This window comes from Scyliorhinus canicula, chromosome 11 (assembly GCF_902713615.1).
Source record: "Scyliorhinus canicula chromosome 11, sScyCan1.1, whole genome shotgun sequence".
NCBI lineage: Eukaryota > Metazoa > Chordata > Chondrichthyes > Carcharhiniformes > Scyliorhinidae > Scyliorhinus > Scyliorhinus canicula.
This window is the reverse complement of record NC_052156.1, coordinates 3,462,249-3,482,937: the sequence shown is the minus strand read 5'-3', so window position 1 is coordinate 3,482,937 and position 20,689 is coordinate 3,462,249. Positions and strand designations below refer to the sequence as shown.

The 20,689-nt window shown below is 50.6% G+C and overlaps 1 protein-coding gene across 2 annotated transcripts in view; it reads left to right on the top strand.

The window, feature by feature from the left end:
* Positions 1-20,689, top strand: part of uroc1 (urocanate hydratase 1) — a 138,200-nt gene that overhangs the window by 74,064 nt on the left and 43,447 nt on the right. For both annotated transcript variants that reach the window (XM_038812118.1, XM_038812119.1), the window contains exons 9-12: positions 1,376-1,464; positions 10,139-10,201; positions 13,547-13,726; positions 18,965-19,062. In XM_038812118.1, the coding sequence (XP_038668046.1) occupies positions 1,376-1,464; positions 10,139-10,201; positions 13,547-13,726; positions 18,965-19,062 (430 nt within the window). The remainder of the gene's footprint in view (positions 1-1,375; positions 1,465-10,138; positions 10,202-13,546; positions 13,727-18,964; positions 19,063-20,689) is intronic.

The following is a 20,689-nucleotide window of genomic DNA, read 5'->3' as shown; positions in this document are numbered from 1 at the left end:
TGTGAACGTGAGGAGTTGAAAGAATGTAATATTAATAAACAAGCAGGACGTGAAAAATTAGTTAGATTGAAGGTCGATAAATCCAATGGACTAGATGAGTTACATTCCAGGGTGCTGAAGGAGGTGCTATAGAGGTAGTAGATGGATTGATGGTTATATTTCAAAGTTCTATCGATTCTGGAAAGGTTCCTGCAAACTGGAAGGCAGCAAATGTAACCCAAATAGTTAAGAAGGGAGGGAGGGAGAAAATGGAAAATGACAGGCCCGTTAGTTTGACATCAGCAAAAGTCAGCAAAGTTGTGAGGTCCTCACGAAGGTGGAAACAATAATGTGTACTCAGCGCCGGCCCTAGGGTTGCTGGCGCCCCGGGCAAGCTGAACTTCAGCGCCCTTCGGGGGGGGGGGGGGGCGGGGGGGGGGGGGCGGGGGGGGCCGCGGGGGGGGCGGGGGGGGGCCTGGGGGGTGCATGGGGGGCGGGGCCGAGGGGGGGGACGGAGGGGGGGGCGGACGGAGGGGGGGGGCGGATGGAGGGGGGGGCCGAGGGGGGGGGCTGGGGGGACGGAGGGGGGGGGCGGACGGAGGAGGGGGGCCGAGGCGGGGGGGGCGGTGCCGAGGCGGGGCCAAGGCGGGGGGCGGGGCCGAGGGGGGGGGGCGGCCGGAGGAGGGGCGGGAGGGGGGCGCTCTGGGGGAGGGCGGCCACCGCGCATGCGCTGGTTGGCACCGGCCCAACTGCGCATGCGCGGGACCCGAGTCTGGCGCCCCCTAGCACATGGCGCCCCGGGCGACTGCCCGAGTTGCCGGTACCTTGGGCCGGCCCTGTGTGTACTCACCTCAAACTCGTGGAAGGAGTCACATTCGCCAGGTGCACTCTGCTTAGACACAGCAGTAAAAGTGTTCTAACTGATTTGGAGGGGACCTTAATTCCAGTGAGGTGACCGAGAACTGATTTCCTACAGTTCATCCCAATGTTGGGAGACTGATTTTTGGCCTCATGTCAAATTAGGTTCTCCCGCCCATCATGCTCCCCCTGCTGGCTGGACTGGGCGATTCAATCGGTTCGCTCTGTCTCTATCGTCTCAGAGGCTGCCTGACCTGCGGAGTCTTTCTCACATTTCCTGTTTTCATTTCAGATTTCCATCATCCGCAATTTTGATTTAGATTTAGAAGCTGCTGCTGCTGTTTATTGTATAAAACACAACAGCACGGGGTGGGTGAAAGCCGTCAGGAATATGCAAATACTTCTGAACGGGAGATTCAGACAAATCAACAGAATGAATGTCCCCTTTATTGTGGGAATCAAGGGAACCCAGTGAATCAATTTGATTGGGTGGAAGTGACCTGACAAGGTAACCAAACAATTAACCCTTTCCTTTCAGGTTGACAAGACCGCTCTAAATAAGCGACACCAGCAGAGCTGGTTAATGCAGATCACCGACAACCTGGATGAATGTGTAGCTCAAATCAGGTACGACCAATCTTTCTCAGCATCACACAAACCCAATATCCCCTCCCTTAACCCCCAGCCCCAACTTCTCTCCACGTGGGCAGCACCGTAGCACAAGTGGATAGCACTTGGGATAGAACTGTGGCTTCACAGAGCCAGGGTCCCAGGTTCGATTCCCCGCTGGGTCACTGTCTGTGCGAAGTCTGCACGTCCTCCCCGTGTCTGCGTGGGTTTCCTCCGGGTGCGCCGGTTTCCTCCCACAAGTCCCGAAAGATGTGCTGTTAGGTGAATTGGACATTCTGAATTCTCCCTCTGTGTTCCCGAACAGGCGCCGGAGTGTGGCGACTAGGGGCTTTTCACAGTAACTTAATTGAAGCTTACTCGTGACAATAAGCGATTTTCATTTTTCAATAAATTGCCCTCAGTGACCAACAAGGTTAGGAGGGGTTATTGGGTTACGGGGATAGGGTGACAGTGAGGACTCGATGGGCTGAATGGCTTCCTTCTGCACTATATGTTCTATGTTCTATCTTCCAGCCTAACCTCTCTCCCATACCCCCCAATCCCACCTTCTTCCCACATCTTCCAGCCTCACCCCTCCTCCAAGCGCATTGCCAAGAGTGTCGAGCGCAATGGCAAAATGGTACCCAATGTTAAAGGACCATCATATGCATAATACAAGGGCCGAACACCATGGATATTTGGATCACAGGAGGGTCCTCTTTTAAAATGATGACAGGCCCAGCTCATTGTACTCTCAGGCCTTTGGTACCTTCCCACAGCTAAGCCGGTCAAGTTTATATTCACCCCTTCCCTCATCTCTCAGCCCTTTCTCCATCTGACCATCACTCAACGCAACTTGCTGTCTCTCTATTAGAAAGATCCGGAAAGTAGTCCGCACCGAGCCCAACAGGCTGAGTCAAAGGAAAAATGATTAATGCAGCAGAACAAAAATGCAGAGCAGTTACTCTGCTACAGTGGCCAGCGCACAGTTCATGTCCCTCCAGATTTATACAGGGTGTAGAAGGGGACGCCCCACCCCTCGGTGGGGAGATCTGTATTCCCCATAGTCCTTTTGGAATATCAATCCCCCAGTCTCATTAGTGTCCCATGACCTGCTTAACCCCAGATTATGGCACTCTCCTTCAATGTACCACCATAAAAAACTAATCTACACTTCAACGGGACGCACAGTGGCACAGTGGTTAGCACTGTTGCTTCACAGCTCCAGGGTCCCAGGTTCGATTCCCGGCTTGGGTCACTGTCTGTGCGGAGTCTGCACGTTCTCCCCGTGTCTGCGTGGGTTTCCTCCGGGTGCTCCGGTTTCCTCCCACAAGTCCCGAAAGACGTGCTGTTAGGTGAATTGGACATTCTGAATTCTCCCTCTGTGTACCCGAACAGGCGCCGGAATGTGGCGACTAGGGGATTTGCACAACAACTTCATTGCAGTGTTAATGTAAGCCTACTTGTGATAATAATAAAGATTATTATTATCAACTTCCCTTGAGCTAAAATCAAAGTTCTGCCTGACTTCTCCTCTTAGTCCTGATTTCCTGATGTTTCCCTGAGATTCAAGTCTTTCCCTACAGATACCAATTTGACATAGGATCCAGAGGAGGCCACTCACTGCTCCAACATTCAGTTAGATCATATCTGATCTGCTTCTTAATGCATCTTCCTGACTTTACTGTAACCCTTGACGCACAAAAGTCTAGCAATCCTAATATTCTGGATCAACCTTTGCCCTTTCCTATTGTAATCTTGGAATTGAATTGAGATTTCAATCAATATCAAACAAGGATAATTTGACTATTTTCATGCAAAAAGTCATTTTGATTCCCCCCCCCCAGGCAATTTCTTCAACATTCTGAATGCCTCACCTGCCCTCTCTTCCTCGTCTCTCTTCCTCAATGTGCTGAGATTAAGATACATCAAGTAATCAACTTGATCGACCAGAATGGCAACAGGGGTGCTTTGGGACATGTTTGTTAGGGCCTGTATTGATGCTTCCCTGCCAAGCCAAGTGTGGTTAACAGAACAATAATAATCTTTATTATTGTCACGAGTACGCTTACATTAACACTTGTGGGAGGAAACCGGAGCACCCGGAGGAAACCCACACAGACACAGGGAGAGCGTGCAGACTCCGCACAGACAGTGACCCAAGCCATTCATTTATGAGATGTGGATGTCACGAGCTAGGCCGGTATTTATTGCCCAGACCTAACTGCTCTTGTCAAGATGGTGGTGAGCTGCCTTCTTGAACCGCTGCAGTCTGTGTGGTGTAGGTACACCCACTGTGCTGTTAGGGAGGGAGTTCCAGGATGTTGCCCCAGCGACAGTGAAGGAACGGCCGATATATTTCCCAGTCAGGATGGTGAGTGACTTGGAGGGGAACCTCCAGGTGGTAGGGATCCCAGGTATCTGCTGCTCTTGTCCTTCTAGATGGTAGTGGCCGTGGGTTTGGAAGGTGATGTCTAAGGAACCTTTGTGAATTTCTGCAGTGAATCTTGTAGATGGTACACACGGCTGCCACTGTGCGTCGGTGGGGGAGGCAGTGATTGGAATGGCTGTTTGTGGATGGGATGCCAATCAAGCGGGGCTGCTTTGTCCTGAATGGTGTTCAGCTTTTTGAGTGTTGTTGGAGCTGCGCTCATCCAGGCAAGTGGACAGAGTCGTAAGGTGAGTCACTCGCTGTAGGATTCCTAGCCTTTGACCTGCCCTGGTAGCCACAGTATTAATGTGGCTGGGTCCAGTTCAGTTTCTGATCAATGGTAACCCCCAGGATGTTGATTGTGGGAGATTCAGTGATGGTAATGCCATTGAATGTCAAGGGGAGATGGTTAGATCCTCTCTTGTAGGAGATGGTCATTGCCTGGGCACTTGTGTGGCACAAATGTAACTTGCCACTTGTCAGCCCCAAGCCTGGATATTGTCCAGGTCTCGCTGCATTTGGACATGGTCTGCTTCATTATCTGAGGAGTCGCGAATGGTGCTGAACATTGTGCAGTCATCCGCAAACATCCCCACTTCTGACCTTATGATGGAAGGGAGGTCATTGATGAAGCAGCTGAAGATGATTGGGCCTCGGACACTAACCTGAGGAACTCCTGCAGTGATGTCCTGGAGCTGAGATGATTGACCTCCAACCACCACAACCATCTTCCTTTGTGCCGGGAATGACTCCAACCAGCGGAGAGTTTTCCCTGATTCCCATAGACTCCAGTTTAGCTCGGGCTCCTTGATGCCACACTCGGTCAAATGCTGCCTTGATATCAGGGCAGTCACTCTCACCTCACCTCTGGCATTCAGCTCTTTTGTCCAGGTTTGAACCAAGGTTGTAATGAGGTCAGAGCTGAGTGACCCTTGCACTCCAGATGTGCAACTGGTTCTGATCAGAAACAGCATCAGCATCTGAAACTGGGGTAAACGGAATCTACCACCCAGCCTTGGAGTGTCACAGTGCCGACAAAACATCTGGAATAAATGCACAGGATGGAAACATTCCTTTAATGTTGGACGTGAAAGAAAAGTGGATCAGACAGATGGAATGTTTTTGTGAAACCTCAGCTTGCCTTTGCGTGTCGGTTGTGAAAAGAATCCCATAAGTTCCTCTTTGCATTAATTATTTCCAGTCAGACAAGGTGGAATCTGCTGGGTGAGGTTTTTTGTTTCTGTATCAAGCTGGGTCAGAAATAAAAAGAATTTGTGCCTCTCTTTTATCCCCCTTGCCTCTCTCAGTTTCTTTCTCCCTTTAACTCTTTCTATTCATCTCTCTCTCTCTCTCTCTCTCCGTCTCCTTGTTACCTTTTCTCATCCTTTTGTTCTATTTGCTTGTGTCTCAGGAGCGTCTCTCCTTCGCTGCTCTCACTGCTCTCCGAAGGTGAAATTAGCCCCGGTTGGGTCTTCACTGGCTGGGCACCATGTCAAACTGGCAGATGACTTGTGGAAACCCCCATCCCCAGCCTCTCTCTCTCGCTCTCTGCCTGCCATAGTTCTCTCCAGTCCAGTTATTTCCCAATTTTCATTCTTTGTAAACTTCAGTTGATCTAAAACTCCCTAAGAACACGAGAAATAGGAGCAGGAGGAGTCCATTCAGCCCTTCGAGTCTGCTCCGCCATTCTTTATGGCCATGGTTGATCATCCAACTCAGTAACCTGTTCCCGCTTCTCCCCCATATCCTTTCATTTCTTTATCCTCAAGAACCAAATCTAACTCCTTTTTGAAAACATTTTGGCCTCAACTACTTCCTGTGGTAACGAATTCCACAGGCCAACCACTCGATGGGTGAATACATTTTTCCTTATCTCTGTCCTAAATAGTCTACCCCGTATCCTCAGACTGTGCCCCCTGGTTCTGGACAGCCCCCCCCCCCCCCCCCCCCAACCATCAGGAACATCCTTCCTGCATCTACCCTGGCCAGTTCTGTTGGAATTTTATAGGTTTCTATGAGACCCCCCCCCTTATTCTTCTAAACTCCAGCAAATATAATCCTGATCAATTCAATCTCTCCTCATACATCAGCCCCACTACCCCGGCATTCAGTCTGGTAAACCTTCGCTGCACTCCCTCCATACCAAGAACATCCTTCCTCAGATAAGGAGACCAAAACTGTGCACAATACTCCAGGTGTGGCCTCACCAAGGCCCTGTATAATTGCAGCAACACATCCCTGCTCCTGTACTCAAATTCTCTCGTTTTGAAGGCCAACATACCATTTTCCTTCTTTATCACCTGCCGCACCTGCATGCTTACCTTCAGTGACTGGTGTACAAGGACACCCAGGTCAACGTTGCACACTCCCCTCCCCTAATCTACAGCCAGTCAGATAATAAGCTGTCTCCCTGTTTTTGCGACCTCGCATTTATCCACATTATACTGCATCTGTCATGCATTTTGTCCACTCACTCCCTGTGTCTCAATCAGGACCGGAATTCTCCGAGATCCCGGCCTAGTGTTGACGCCGGCGTACACACCGGAGTGGTGTACGTTGGGGTCAACGGGCCTCCTGGCCCAGCAATTCACCGGTCTTCAGGGGGCGAGCACGGCGCCGGAACGCTGCGGCTACTCCGGCGCTGAAAGGCTGCCCTGCACGGCCGGCGTGGGTCCGCGCACGCGCGCGATGGCCGTCTCTGCACCGCCGCATGTGCGTAGTTTCCCTCTCCTCGCCGGCGTGGAGCAACATGTCGGAGACCTAACAGCGGGCCCGCGTGGAAGGAGGTAGGCTCCTCCAGATTGCGGGCGCCCGCCGATCGGAAGCCCCTGATCGCGTGCCTGGACCCCGTGGAGACCCCCCCCCCCCCCCCCCCCGGTACTAGTTTTTCCTCCAAGTGGAAACATCCTCTCCACGTCCACTCTATCCAGGACTCGCAGTATCCTATAAGTTTCAATAAGATCCCCCCTCATCCTTCTAAACTCCAACGAGTACAGACCCTGAGTCCTTAAAGGTTCCTCATATGACAAGTTCTTCATTCCAGGGATCATTCTTGTGAACCTCCTCTGAACCCTTTCCAAGGCCAACACATCCTTCCTTAGATACGGGGCCCAAAACTGCTCACAATACTCCAAATGGGGTCTGACCAGAGCCTTATACAACCTCAGAAGTACATCCCTAGTCTTGTATTCTAGCCCTCTTGACATGAATGCTAACATTGCATTTGTCTTCTGAACTGCCGACTGAACCTGCACATTAACCTTAAGAGCATCGTGAACAAGGACTCCCAAGTCCCTTTGTGCTTCTGCTTTCCGAAGCATTTCCCCATTTAGAAAATAGTCTGTGCCTAAATTCCTCCTTCCAAAGTACATAACCTCACACTTTTCCACATTGTGTTTCATTTTCCACTTCATTGCTCACTCTCCTAGCTTGTCCAAATCCTTCTGCAGCCCCCTTGCTACTGCCTGTCCCTCTGCAGATCTTTATATCATCTGCAAAGTTAGCAACAGTGCCTTCAGTTCCTTCTTCCAGATCATTAATGTATATTGTGAAAAGTTGTGGGCAGTACAGACCCCTGAGGCACACCACTAGTCACCAGCTGCCATCCTAAAAATGACCCCTTTATCCCCACTCTCTGCCTTCTGCCAGTCAACTAATCCTCTATCCATGCCAGGATCTTACCCTTCACACCTTAACTTATTTAACAGTCTCCTATGAGGCACCTTGTCAAAGGCCTTCTGGAAATCTAAATAAATCACGTCCACTGGTTCTCCTTTGTCTAACGTCTTTGTTATCTCCTCAAAGAACTGTAACAGATTTGTCAGACACGACCTCCCTTTGACAAAGCCGTGCTGACTCAGTCCTATTTTACCATGCACTTCCAAGTACTTTGCGATCTCATCTTTAATAACAGACTCTAAAATATTACCAATGACCGAAGTTCTGACTCCCTCCCTTCTTAAACAGTGGTGTTACATTAGCCACTTTCCAGTTCCCGATTAATCTCGAAGCGAGCATTGTGCAGTGTACACTTCCCCATTGAGGGGTGCAGGCCCATTACCAGGATAGTTAACACAAGACATTAAAATCTGTCCAGGTCGGAGTTGAGTTGCAGAGCAGTCCCGGTTGGGACTGGGACTGTATCTCCTGTCCTTTGGTCATAAATCATTTGTTTTGACTCTTCTTCTGAACTCCTCTGAGACTACTAAACTCAGATCTGCTGTTTTTTCTAGTCAATTTGTATGCCCCTTCCTTAGATCTAATACAGACTGAGGGGGAAAAAATACTGCTAGCACAGAGTCAGAGGAATACGTCCACATCTGGCCAAGTTACATTTTCCCAATCAGGCTTAAACTCGTTGGATGGAATGCACAGGATGCCCCAGATCCATTGTCATTTGGGATACTCTATCTAACCGGCCATTTGCCCATTACAGTGTCTGATGGCTCCTTGTCGATCAATGGGAGGTTAGTTGCATATCCATAGCATGGCTCTGTTCATTTGTATAAACCAGAGTGAGCAATCAAACAGCTAAGATAATGCTGATGGTTTCAAGCCAGGAAACCCAGCAGATAACCTTTATTTGAGGGGCCAGGCAGAGCTTAGAGAGAGAGAGAGAGAGAGACAGAGAGAGAATGCTGTTCTGAACAGTTACAGAGGAGAAGGCTTTGGAAATCGACTGGGAACATCATGAACGTTGCCACCGAGGCAGACTTGGAAAAAGGGTTCAGAATGAAATTACCAGAAGAAAAATTATTTTGTATATGCAAGTATTCTCTCTGTCAGTCTGTGAAAGTGGTATGAGAGCTGCATGTTCTGTTACAGTGTTGTTTGATGGGAACTAGTATGTTAAGGTTAAGAAACTGCATGTAATATGATAGTGTTAGGGTTGAAGTTTAACAGTTTAAATATTGTTTTCTTTTCTTTTAATAATGTTTGTTTAAAAATAACCAAGCTCTATTTCTTATATTATTGCTCCTGGAATGAATTGATCTTTCCGCACTGTCTTAAATCTTGAAATAATTATGGAAACTAGCCATTGTTGAGAGAAGACCAGGCATCTGGAACACTACATTCCTTTGTAAGCCACGGATTGGCCACCTTTCCCGTTTTGTTTTTTTGCTAGACAGGAATGAACAATCCCTGGCTGAAATGATTATGGCCTTAATTCCGTTTTCTTGATGCATGTGTCCTAATTCACAGAAATTCTGTTCTCCAACCACCTCCTGTGGTCACTGACCTACACTGGCTCCCAGTGCAGCAACACCCTCATTTTAAATTTCTCATCCTTGTGTTCAATTCCCTCCATGGCCTCCACCCCTCCTTATCTCTGTAACCACCTGCAACTCCACAACCACCTGTAATCCCTGCTGTCTTACGTACGAGGACAGCTGGACTGCTTTAGTGTGTGTCTGTGAGAGGCTTTTATTGAAGTGATACCCAGATGTATGCCTCTGGCATGGTCACAGGAGCTGGTTTAGCACGGTGGGCTAAACAGCTGGCTTGTAAAGCAGAACAAGGCCAGCAGCACGGGTTCAATTCCCGTACCAGCCTCCCCGAACAGGCGCCGGAATGTGGCGACTAGGGGCTTTTCACAGTAACTTCATTGAAGCCTACTTGTGACAATAAGCCATTTTCATTTCATGACATTTCATTTCACGTGACTACGGAGGTGTCAGTCAGATTGAATCAAAACCCAATTCTGGCCTCTCACACATCCCTATTTTCAATCACTCCACGATTAGCAGCCGTGTCTGTGACAGCGAGTGGAGAAGGAGATGTTGGGGCAGGTGATCCGCAGCTTCGTCAAAGAGGTCGTTTTTTTGTGAGTGTTTGAAAAGTGGTGGGAGACTGAGAGAAGGGGAGAGGTGAGGGCAGGTGGGACCCAAGCAGTGAAGCGCTCGGCCGCCAATGTAGAAAGCGGGTCGGTGCGGGAGACCTCGGGAGGTTCTGGGTTAGAGGAAATCTCAGCAATAGGGAAGGAATGTTTGTGCTGCCCTTGTTTGGAGTTTATTCCAGTGTAAATAAGCATGAATGAGCAGCTGCTCGATCTCAATATTTTAATCCCCACCTGACTCTCTCTGGGGTTGGGAATGGGGCAGATAATCGAAGCCAATGTATCTATCATTACATACATCCTACTTTACACATCCCTGATTGGCTGCTCTGCCTCCGCCTGGGTGGGATTTGTTTTCTGATTCCGGGAGCTCAGTGAGCACGAGAACCTGATGACTTAAACATTGTTCTTTTATTGAATTTCAGGGAGGCTCGACGAAAGAAAACAGCCCTCAGTCTTGGTTACCATGGTAACGTGGTGGACCTTTGGTAGGTGACAACAATTAGATCCCGAAGGCTGAAAGTCTTCGATCCAGGAGCTGTAGTTTACATTGTTTACTTTCCAATTGTTTCATAAACGTTGAGTGAACTCGCTTGCTTTCTACTTGACTTATAAAGCAGGCATCTCACCTGTTCACCAGCTGTATATTCCCATCTGATGCCTTGTGGCACAGTGAGTAGTGCCGCTGTCTCTGAGCCAGACACACCAGGTTTCTATCCCACCCCCGGGCCTGACGCCTGAGGTGCGTTCATAATGCGGCCAAACCGGTTGACTGTGTTATGGGCCAGGGTTTAGAGAACCCCAAAGTGTATCATGGAGTTCACCTGACCCACAACTTTTAATAGATTGTGGTATGGGGAGCACACGGTCCCACTCTACAGGTCTGGTACAGCAGAAATGGAAAAGTATTTTTTAAAAGCAAAACAATGTTTATTCTATGAATTCAAGTTAACATTTTTCAAACATACAGCAAACATCTTAGCAACCATTAATTCAAATATAACCCCCAAAGAATACAACACTAAGAAATCCTTTAAGCTTTCCTTTTAACATCCATATGACTTAAAAACACCTTTTAACAGAAGCACTTTAGGTTTACATTCACTATTGAGAACATTTATAATTCTGAATTCACCAAATGATCAAGAGATAGTCTTTTGATGGCAGAAAGAACAGCAGTCCACCTGCTTGGTCTGGCTTCAGCTCCAACACTGAAAACAAAACTAAAACACACCCTGCAGCCTGCTCAAAAATGAAAGTAAAAAGCTGACAGAAAGCCCAGCTCCACCCACTCTCTGACATCACTGCAGTAGTAAACACGCATTTCTTAACGGTACTCTCACATGACAACTGTCAATTAGAAAAATCCTTCCAAACACGCGAATGGCTGACGGTAAGAGCGGGAGAGACCCTTGTTCCGCCACGCTTGGTGCGGAGTGGCGCCCCCTCATGCTACAGAAACCTCTGATGACAGATCAGTGACCTGTTCCAGGAATAACTAACTATGGAAATGGTTAGTGTACCACAAGTTGCGGGAAGAGAATTGGAAATTGTCCCTTCAAAATCCTTTCAAAACATACTTATATGTCTATCGTGCTCCTGACTCAAGAGGCATTGCAAGGCTCCTGTGATCTTGCTGTACCCAAATTGGCTCCCACATTTCCCAACAGTGCAACAGTGACGACACTTCAGAAGTACTTCATTGGCTCTCAAATTGTTTGATCTGTTATGAGGTAGTGAAAGATGCTATATAAATGCAAGTCTGGATGATGGGATACAAATTGAATGAGTAGAAGAATGTACAGGTCCAGAGCCACAATATCTGATTCAGTGCCAGCATTTTAGGAATGTACCTCGCTACCCATTCCACCCCTCTCCCTAGCAACAGGCTGAGATTAAACCAATTCGATAACAATCTCGGTGTCACCCTTAATCCTGAAACAAACTTCCAAACTCACACCCACACCATCACTAACTCTGCCGAATTCTTCCATAACACCACCTGACTTTGTCCCTGTGTCAACTCATCTGCTGTGGAAAAACTCATTCATTTCTTTGTTACAGCCAAACTCGACCATTCCAATGATCCCCTGGCTGCTTCCCCCATTTTACCCTGCATATACTTTTTTTTAAATTTAAGGGGCAATATAACATGGCCAATCCATCTACCCTTCCCATCTTTGGGTTGTGGGGGTGAGCCCCACGCTGACACGGGGAGAATGTGCAAACTCCATGATGGAACCATCAATTCAGCGAACACGTGTAGTTGGATCTGAACAGAGGCTTTAATACACTTACAATAGAGCCAGCCTATTCGTCGTTGAACTTCAGGTGAACTGGCAGGCTGGCTCTAAGGCACTGATCCTTATACATCGGTCCCAGGGGGAGGAGTCCTGGGCGGAGCCAAGGGAGGAGCCCAATACAAACTCTCGCGTACTCCCAGAGCGACTCCCCCTGGTGTTCGGATAGTGCAACTGCACTTACAATGGTGGATAGTGAACATATATATACGGAGTGATATTGGCAACTATATATAGTGTGAATCACATTCACCACACGGACAGTGACCTGGGGCGAGGATGCGTGCAGCGCTCCGGCCCAATGCTGGCCCCCTGTGGCTATGGAATTGCTGAGCCAGGTGGCCCATTGACGCCAGTGTGAAACACTCCGATGTTTATGCCGACGTCAACACTTAGCCGCGATTTCAGAGAATCCCAACAAACACAAAGAAAGACTTGAAAAATTGTATCTGTTTTCATTAAAACAACACTGAACACGGGGCAATGTGACAGGTGTGTTCAAAACTATGAAAGGGAGCAAGTTTCCAGTGATCAAGGGGTCAGGAACAAGTGGACCAGAGACACAGGATTGAATGTCAGAGGCTGAGATCAGCGACCAGGAGAAACATCTTCACCCAGTGAGCTGTGAGGGTGTGCATTCACTCCCGGGGTTAGGCAAAAACTGTGGCAACATTGAGGATTGAATTGAAGGGGGGGGGGGGGGGTGGCTGATAGAGAAGGGGTTAGAAGGACATGGGAACAGGGTTGGGCAGCACAGTGGTTAGCACTATGCTTCACAGCGCCAGGGTCCCAGGTTCGATTCCCGGCTTGGGTCACTGTCTGTGCGGAGTCTGCACGTTCTCCCCGTGTCTGCGTGGGTTTCCTCCGGGTGCTCCGGTTTCCTCCCACAAGTCCCGAAAGACATGCTGTTAGGTGAATTGGACATTCTGAATTCTCCCTCTGTGACCCGAACAGGCGCCGGAGTGCGGCGACTAGGGGCTTTTCACAGTAACTCCATTGCAGTGTTAATGTCAGCCTCTTGTGACAATAAAGATTAATTAAATGTGATGGGTCCTCTTTGCTCATGAGGAGAGTAAAGCCTTGCTCAGATTGGATGGGCCGAATGGCCTATCTCTGTTGTTACTTCAATATATATCGAGAGCAATATTATAGTGAATATCAGATGATGACATTTGGAGGGAGCCAGTCACTATTAAATCCATTGACTTTATTGAGAAGGGGGAGGGTGTAGATAAGAAATAACTTAATAATGGAAAATGACTCTGCAAAGTGGGTGAGGGGGAGTCTGGTAGCAGTTACAGGGCAGGAGCCATTGAACTAAAACAAGTCTTCATGGACAGGTATTCGCAGGTTGAGGTGCTTCTGGGTTGAGGGCAGAAACCAGGGTTAGGGGGAAAGTAGGAGGTAAAGAGAAGAGATTTGTTGACCCAAATCTCAGGGCCACTGGTGTACATCGATCCGTAGCACTTTAGGACGTGCAATAAGAGTGGAGAAGTATGGACAGGTATAACATCAACAATATTCCCCCCACAGGGAGAGGCTGGTTGAAGAGTACGAGCTGACTGGAGAGTTACTGGTGGATCTGGGCTCAGACCAGACTTCCTGTCACAACCCGTTCAGTGGAGGATATTACCCGGCACAGCTCACCTTCGAGGCGGCCAATCAGATGATGCATACTGACCCGAAAGGTTTCCGTAAGCTTGTGCAGGAAAGGTAAGGAGAGTGTGAAAACAAAATGTAATGGCATCTCACCAATCACCTTGGAGTAAGGTCGAAGTCGGGGAGAGTGTACATGGGGCTGTGGGAGGGGAGAGTGTACATGGGGATGTGGGAGGGGAGAGTGTACATGGGGATGTGGGAGGGGAGAGTGTACATGGGGATGTAGGAGGGGAGAGTGTACATGGGGATGTGGGAGGGGAGAGTGTACATGGGGATGTGGGAGGGGAGAGTGTACATGGGGATGTAGGAGGGGAGAGTGTACATGGGGATGTGGGAGTGGAGAGTGTACACGGGGCTGTGGGAGGGGAGAGTGTGCATGGGGCTGTGGGAGGGGAGAGTGTACATGGGGCTGTGGGAGGGGAGAGTGTACATGGGGCTGTGGGAGGGGAGAGTGTACATGGGCTGTGGGAGGGGAGAGTGTACATGGGGCTGTGGGAGGGGAGAGTGTACATGGGGATGTGGGAGGGGAGAGTGTACATGGGGCTGTGGGAGGGGAGAGTGTACATGGGCTGTGGGAGGGGAGAGTGTACATGGGGCTGTGGGAGGGGAGAGTGTACATGGGGCTGTGGGAGGGGAGAGTGTACATGGGGCTGTGGGGGGGGGGGAGAGTGTACATGGGGCTGTGGGAGGGGAGAGTGTACATGGGGATGTGGGAGGGGAGAGTGTACATGGGGCTGTGGGAGGGGAGAGTGTACATGGGGCTGTGGGAGGGGAGAGTGTACATGGGCTGTGGGAGGGGAGAGTGTACATGGGCTGTGGGAGGGGAGAGTGTACATGGGGCTGTGGGAGGGGAGAGTGTACATGGGGCTGTGGGAGGGGAGAGTGTACATGGGGCTGTGGGAGGGGAGTGAATGGGTGGGGAGAGTCAGTGATAGGGGGGAGTGTACATGGGGCTGTGGGAGGGGAGTGAATGGGTGGGTAGAGTCAGTGATAGGGGAGAGTTTACATGGGGCTGTGGGAGGGGAGAGTGTACATGGGGATGTGGGAGGGGAGAGTGTACATGGGGATGTGGGAGGGGAGAGTGTACATGGGGCTGTGGGAGGGGAGAGTGTACATGGGGCTGTGGGAGGGGAGAGTGTACATGGGGCTGTGGGAGGGGAGAGTGTACATGGGGCTGTGGGAGGGGAGAGTGTACATGGGGCTGTGGGAGGGGAGTGAATGGGTGGGTAGAGTCAGTGATAGGGGAGAGTGTACATGGGGCTGTGGGAGGGGAGTGATTGGGTGGGTAGAGTCAGTGATAGGGGAGAGTGTACATGGGGATATGGGAGGGGAGTGATTGGGTGGGTAGAGTCAGTGATAGGGGAGAGTGTACATGGGGATGTGGGAGGGGAGTGATTGGGTAGGTAGAGTCAGTGATAGGGGGAGAGTGTACATGGGGATGTGGGAGGGGAGTGATTGGGTGGGTAGAGTCAGTATTAGGGGAGAGTGTACATGGGGCTGTGGGAGGGGAGAGTGTACATGGGGCTGTGGGAGGGGAGAGTGTACATGGGGCTGTGGGAGGGGAGAGTGTACATGGGCTGTGGGAGGGGAGAGTGTACATGGGGCTGTGGGAGGGGAGAGTGTACATGGGGATGTGGGAGGGGAGAGTGTACATGGGGCTGTGGGAGGGGAGAGTGTACATGGGGCTGTGGGAGGGGAGAGTGTACATGGGCTGTGGGAGGGGAGAGTGTACATGGGCTGTGGGAGGGGAGAGTGTACATGGGGCTGTGGGAGGGGAGAGTGTACATGGGGCTGTGGGAGGGGAGAGTGTACATGGGGCTGTGGGAGGGGAGTGAATGGGTGGGGAGAGTCAGTGATAGGGGGGAGTGTACATGGGGCTGTGGGAGGGGAGTGAATGGGTGGGTAGAGTCAGTGATAGGGGAGAGTGTACATGGGGCTGTGGGAGGGGAGAGTGTACATGGGGATGTGGGAGGGGAGAGTGTACATGGGGATGTGGGAGGGGAGAGTGTACATGGGGCTGTGGGAGGGGAGAGTGTACATGGGGCTGTGGGAGGGGAGAGTGTACATGGGGCTGTGGGAGGGGAGAGTGTACATGGGGCTGTGGGAGGGGAGAGTGTACATGGGGCTGTGGGAGGGGAGTGAATGGGTGGGTAGAGTCAGTGATAGGGGAGAGTGTACATGGGGCTGTGGGAGGGGAGTGATTGGGTGGGTAGAGTCAGTGATAGGGGAGAGTGTACATGGGGATATGGGAGGGGAGTGATTGGGTGGGTAGAGTCAGTGATAGGGGAGAGTGTACATGGGGATGTGGGAGGGGAGTGATTGGGTGGGTAGAGTCAGTATTAGGGGAGAGTGTACATGGGGCTGTGGGAGGGGAGAGTGTACATGGGGCTGTGGGAGGGGAGAGTGTACATGGGCTGTGGGAGGGGAGAGTGTACATGGGGCTGTGGGAGGGGAGAGTGTACATGGGGATGTGGGAGGGGAGAGTGTACATGGGGCTGTGGGAGGGGAGAGTGTACATGGGGCTGTGGGAGGGGAGAGTGTACATGGGCTGTGGGAGGGGAGAGTGTACATGGGCTGTGGGAGGGGAGAGTGTACATGGGGCTGTGGGAGGGGAGAGTGTACATGGGGCTGTGGGAGGGGAGAGTGTACATGAGGCTGTGGGAGGGGAGTGAATGGGTGGGGAGAGTCAGTGATAGGGGGGAGTGTACATGGGGCTGTGGGAGGGGAGTGAATGGGTGGGTAGAGTCAGTGATAGGGGAGAGTGTACATGGGGCTGTGGGAGGGGAGAGTGTACATGGGGATGTGGGAGGGGAGAGTGTACATGGGGATGTGGGAGGGGAGAGTGTACATGGGGCTGTGGGAGGGGAGAGTGTACATGGGGCTGTGGGAGGGGAGAGTGTACATGGGGCTGTGGGAGGGGAGAGTGTACATGGGGCTGTGGGAGGGGAGAGTGTACATGGGGCTGTGGGAGGGGAGTGAATGGGTGGGTAGAGTCAGTGATAGGGGAGAGTGTACATGGGGCTGTGGGAGGGGAGTGATTGGGTGGGTAGAGTCAGTGATAGGGGAGAGTGTACATGGGGATATGGGAGGGGAGTGATTGGGTGGGTAGAGTCAGTGATAGGGGAGAGTGTACATGGGGATGTGGGAGGGGAGTGATTGGGTAGGTAGAGTCAGTGATAGGGGGAGAGTGTACATGGGGATGTGGGAGGAGAGTGATTGGGTGGGTAGAGTCAGTATTAGGGGAGAGTGTACATGGGGCTGTGGGAGGGGATTAAATGGGTGGGTAGACAGTGATAGGGGGGAGTGTACATGGGGCTGTGGGAGGGGAGTGAATGGGTGGGTAGAGTCAGTGATAGAGGGGAGTGTACATGGGGCTGTGGGAGGGGAGTGAATGGGTGGGTAGAGTCAGTGATAGTGGGGAGTGTACATGGGGATGTGGGAGGGGAGTGAATGGGAGGGTAGAGTCAGTGATAGGGGAGAGTGTACATGGGGGTGTGGGAGGGGAGTGAATGGGAGGGTAGAGTCAGTGATAGGGGAGAGTGTACATGGGGGTGTGGGAGGGGAGTGAATGGGTGGGTAGTCAGTGATAGGGGAGAGTGTACGTGGGGCTGTGGGAGGGGAGTGAATGGGTGGGTAGAGTCAGTGATAGGGGAGAGTGTACATGGGGATGTGGGAGGGGAGTGAATGGGTGGGTAGAGTCAGTGATAGGGGGGAGTGTACATGGGGCTGTGGGAGGGGAGTGAATGGGTGGGTAGAGTCAGTGATAGGGGAGAGTGTACATGGGGCTGTGGGAGGGGAGTGAATGGGTGGGTAGAGTCAGTGATAGGGGAGAGTGTACATGGGGCTGTGGGAGGGGAGTGAATGGGTGGGTAGAGTCAGTGATAGGGGGGAGTGTACATGGGGCTGTGGGAGGGGAGTAAATGGGTGGGTAGAGTCAGTGATAGGGGAGAGTGTACATAGGGCTGTGGGAGGGGAGTGATTGGGTGGGTAGAGTCAGTGATAGGGGAGAGTGTACATGGGGCTGTGGGAGGGGAGTGATTGGGTGGGTAGAGTCAGTGATAGGGGAGAGTGTACATAGGGCTGTGGGAGGGGAGTGATTGGGTGGGTAGAGTCAGTGATAGGGGAGAGTGTACATGGGGCTGTGGGAGGGGAGAGTGTACATGGGGCTGTGGGAGGGGTGTGAATGGGTGGGTAGAGTCAGTGATAGGGGGGAGTGTACATGGGGCTGTGGGAGGGGAGTGAATGGGTGGGTAGAGTCAGTGATAGGGGAGAGTGTACATGGGGATGTGGGAGGGGAGTGATTGGGTGGGTAGAGTCAGTGATAGGGGAGAGTGTACATGGGGCTGTGGGAGGGGAGTGAATGGGTGGGTAGAGTCAGTGATAGGGGAGAGTGTACATGGGGATGTGGGAGATGAGTGATTGGGTGGGTAGAGTCAGTGATAGGGGAGAGTGTACATGGGGCTGTGGGAGGGGAGAGTGTACATGGGGCTGTGGGAGGGGAGTGAATGGGTGGGTAGAGTCAGTGATAGGGGAGAGTGTACATGGGGATGTGGGAGAGGTTGGGGAGAGTCAGTGATAGGGGAGAGTGTACATGGGGATGTGGGAGGGGAGTGATTGGGTGGGTAGAGACAGTGATAGGGGAGAGTGTACATGGAACTGTGGGAGGGGAGTGAATGGGGGTAGAGTCAGTGATAGGGGAGAGTGTACATGGGGCTGTGGGAGGGGAGAGTGTACATGGGGCTGTGGGAGGGGAGTGATTGGGTGGGTAGAGTCAGTGATAGGGGGGAGTGTACATGGGGCTGTGGGAGGGGAGTGAATGGGTGGGTAGAGTCAGTGATAGGGGGGAGTGTACATGGGGCTGTGGGAGGGGAGTGAATGGGTGGGTAGAGTCAGTGATAGGGAGAGTGTACATGGGGCTGTGGGAGGGGAGTGAATGGGGGTAGAGTCAGTGATGGGGGAGAGTGTACATGGGGATGTGGGAGGGGAGTGAATGGGTGGGTAGACTCAGTGATGGGGGTGAGTGTACATGGGGATGTAGGAGGGGAGTGAATGGGTGGGTAGAGTCATTGATGGGGGAGTGTACATGGGGATGTGGGAGGGGAGTGATTGGGTGGGTAGAGTCAGTATTAGGGGAGAGTGTACATGGAGATATGGCCACTGGTTTGATGGGCCGTATGACCTTTTCTCCAGTTATGTGTCCTTTGTTGTTGATGAAGTTGACTCCAGAACGGAGAGGGAGAGGGGAAGCTTTCATGTAAAGCATTTATTTTTTAACATGTGCCTATCCTTTAGCTTAAAGCGACAAGTGAATGCCATCAACAAGCTATCGGAGAAGGGAATGTTTTTCTGGGATTATGGGAATGCTTTCCTACTTGAAGCTAAAAGAGCAGGTGAGTCAAATTCAGGCCCAATTTGTTGGGTGTTGATTACCATTCGGTAGATTTGAAGAAGCCTTTGTGGTCGCACATAGGTTAACTGTAAGTATTTATTGACTCAAAATTATTTACAAATATACAGTAAAGGGACAAGCTTGGAGTTGTCTCCATGCTGGCTGGTACACAGGTCTCTGTCCAATATTCAACTGACCCTGGGCGGAGATCGTAAGTTCTGTGTGGGCTGTACTGTACTAAGTCCCACACTATCCCAACTCTATATGAACCAGACCCTGACACTATGGGACCCATTCTCTGGGACGGGTTAGAAACACTCAGTGTGTGTAGCAGCACATGTAGAGGGAGAAACAAAAGTTAATCTTTCAGGCCTGTGACCTTTCATCAGAACCTGTGGGAGTTTGGTAACCTGTGTTAAGGTTAATTTACAACCAACTTACGTTATAGTTTTTTTTCCAAAAATACTTTATTTCTATCCCTGCCCCAGTCAAGAAAATAGTGAAAATCCTTTTCACTGTACCTCGGCACAATAAACAAATCTAAGAACCGAGATAAGAATTGAGGATGAGAAATGCCATTAGTTTTCTGGAACTCGGTCCTATCTTTCGAGGCCGAATTCAGGATGATCATAAACTCCATGAACTGACAGATTATTCCAAGCATTTATCGCTCTTTCATCAAAAAATTCTTTCTGGGTCTGTTTTAGATTTCTTTTTCATTAATATGTTGACGTCCTCTGCTTCCACTGCTTTGACAGGTGGTGAGGGAATATACTGTGGTCATTTTGTGTGGACAAAATTTTCTCACCCACACTCTGTCCCTGCATGACATCAGTGATCATACTTCAAATAAAGATGGACCACATTGCAGCATTGGGATATCCTGATGTCACGTAAGATGATATTTCATTGCAAGTTCTTTTTTAAAGGCAGACATTTCCTGCTCACACATCTACCCTCAGCAGTGAATGATCAGATCCATGAACCTCAATTAAACAAAATCTGTTCAGGAAGACACTCTGTTCTGAGAGGGGTTGAATTATCCAGTCCGACTTTACTCATCCCTCCAAACAATAGAGTCAAATTTGAAGTGTGATGTGTCACCAATCTGAAAATGGTACACATTGCGCTGGCTTGAGATAAGTGAATGTAATGCTGTTGTGTCTTGTGAGAAATATAATACAGGTGTGTATGTGAAGTGAAAGAGGGAGCTTTACTCTGTATCTAACCCCATGCTGTACCTGTCCTGGGAGTGTTTGATGGGGACAGTGTAGAGGGAGCTTTACTCTGTATCTAACCCCGTGCTGTACCTGTCCTGGGAGTGTTTGATGGGGACAGTGTAGAGGGAGCTTTACTCTGTATCTAACCCCGTGCTGTACCTGTCCTGGGAGTGTTTGATGGGGACAGTGTAGAGGGAGCTTTACTCTGTATCTAACCCCATGCTGTACCTGTCCTGGGAGTGTTTGATGGGGACAGTGTAGAGGGAGCTTTACTCTGTATCTAACCCCGTGCTGTACCTGTCCTGGGAGTGTTTGATGGGGACAGTGTAGAGGGAGCTTTACTCTGTATCTAACCCCGTGCTGTACCTGTCCTGGGAATGTTTGATGGGGACAGTGTAGAGGGAGCTT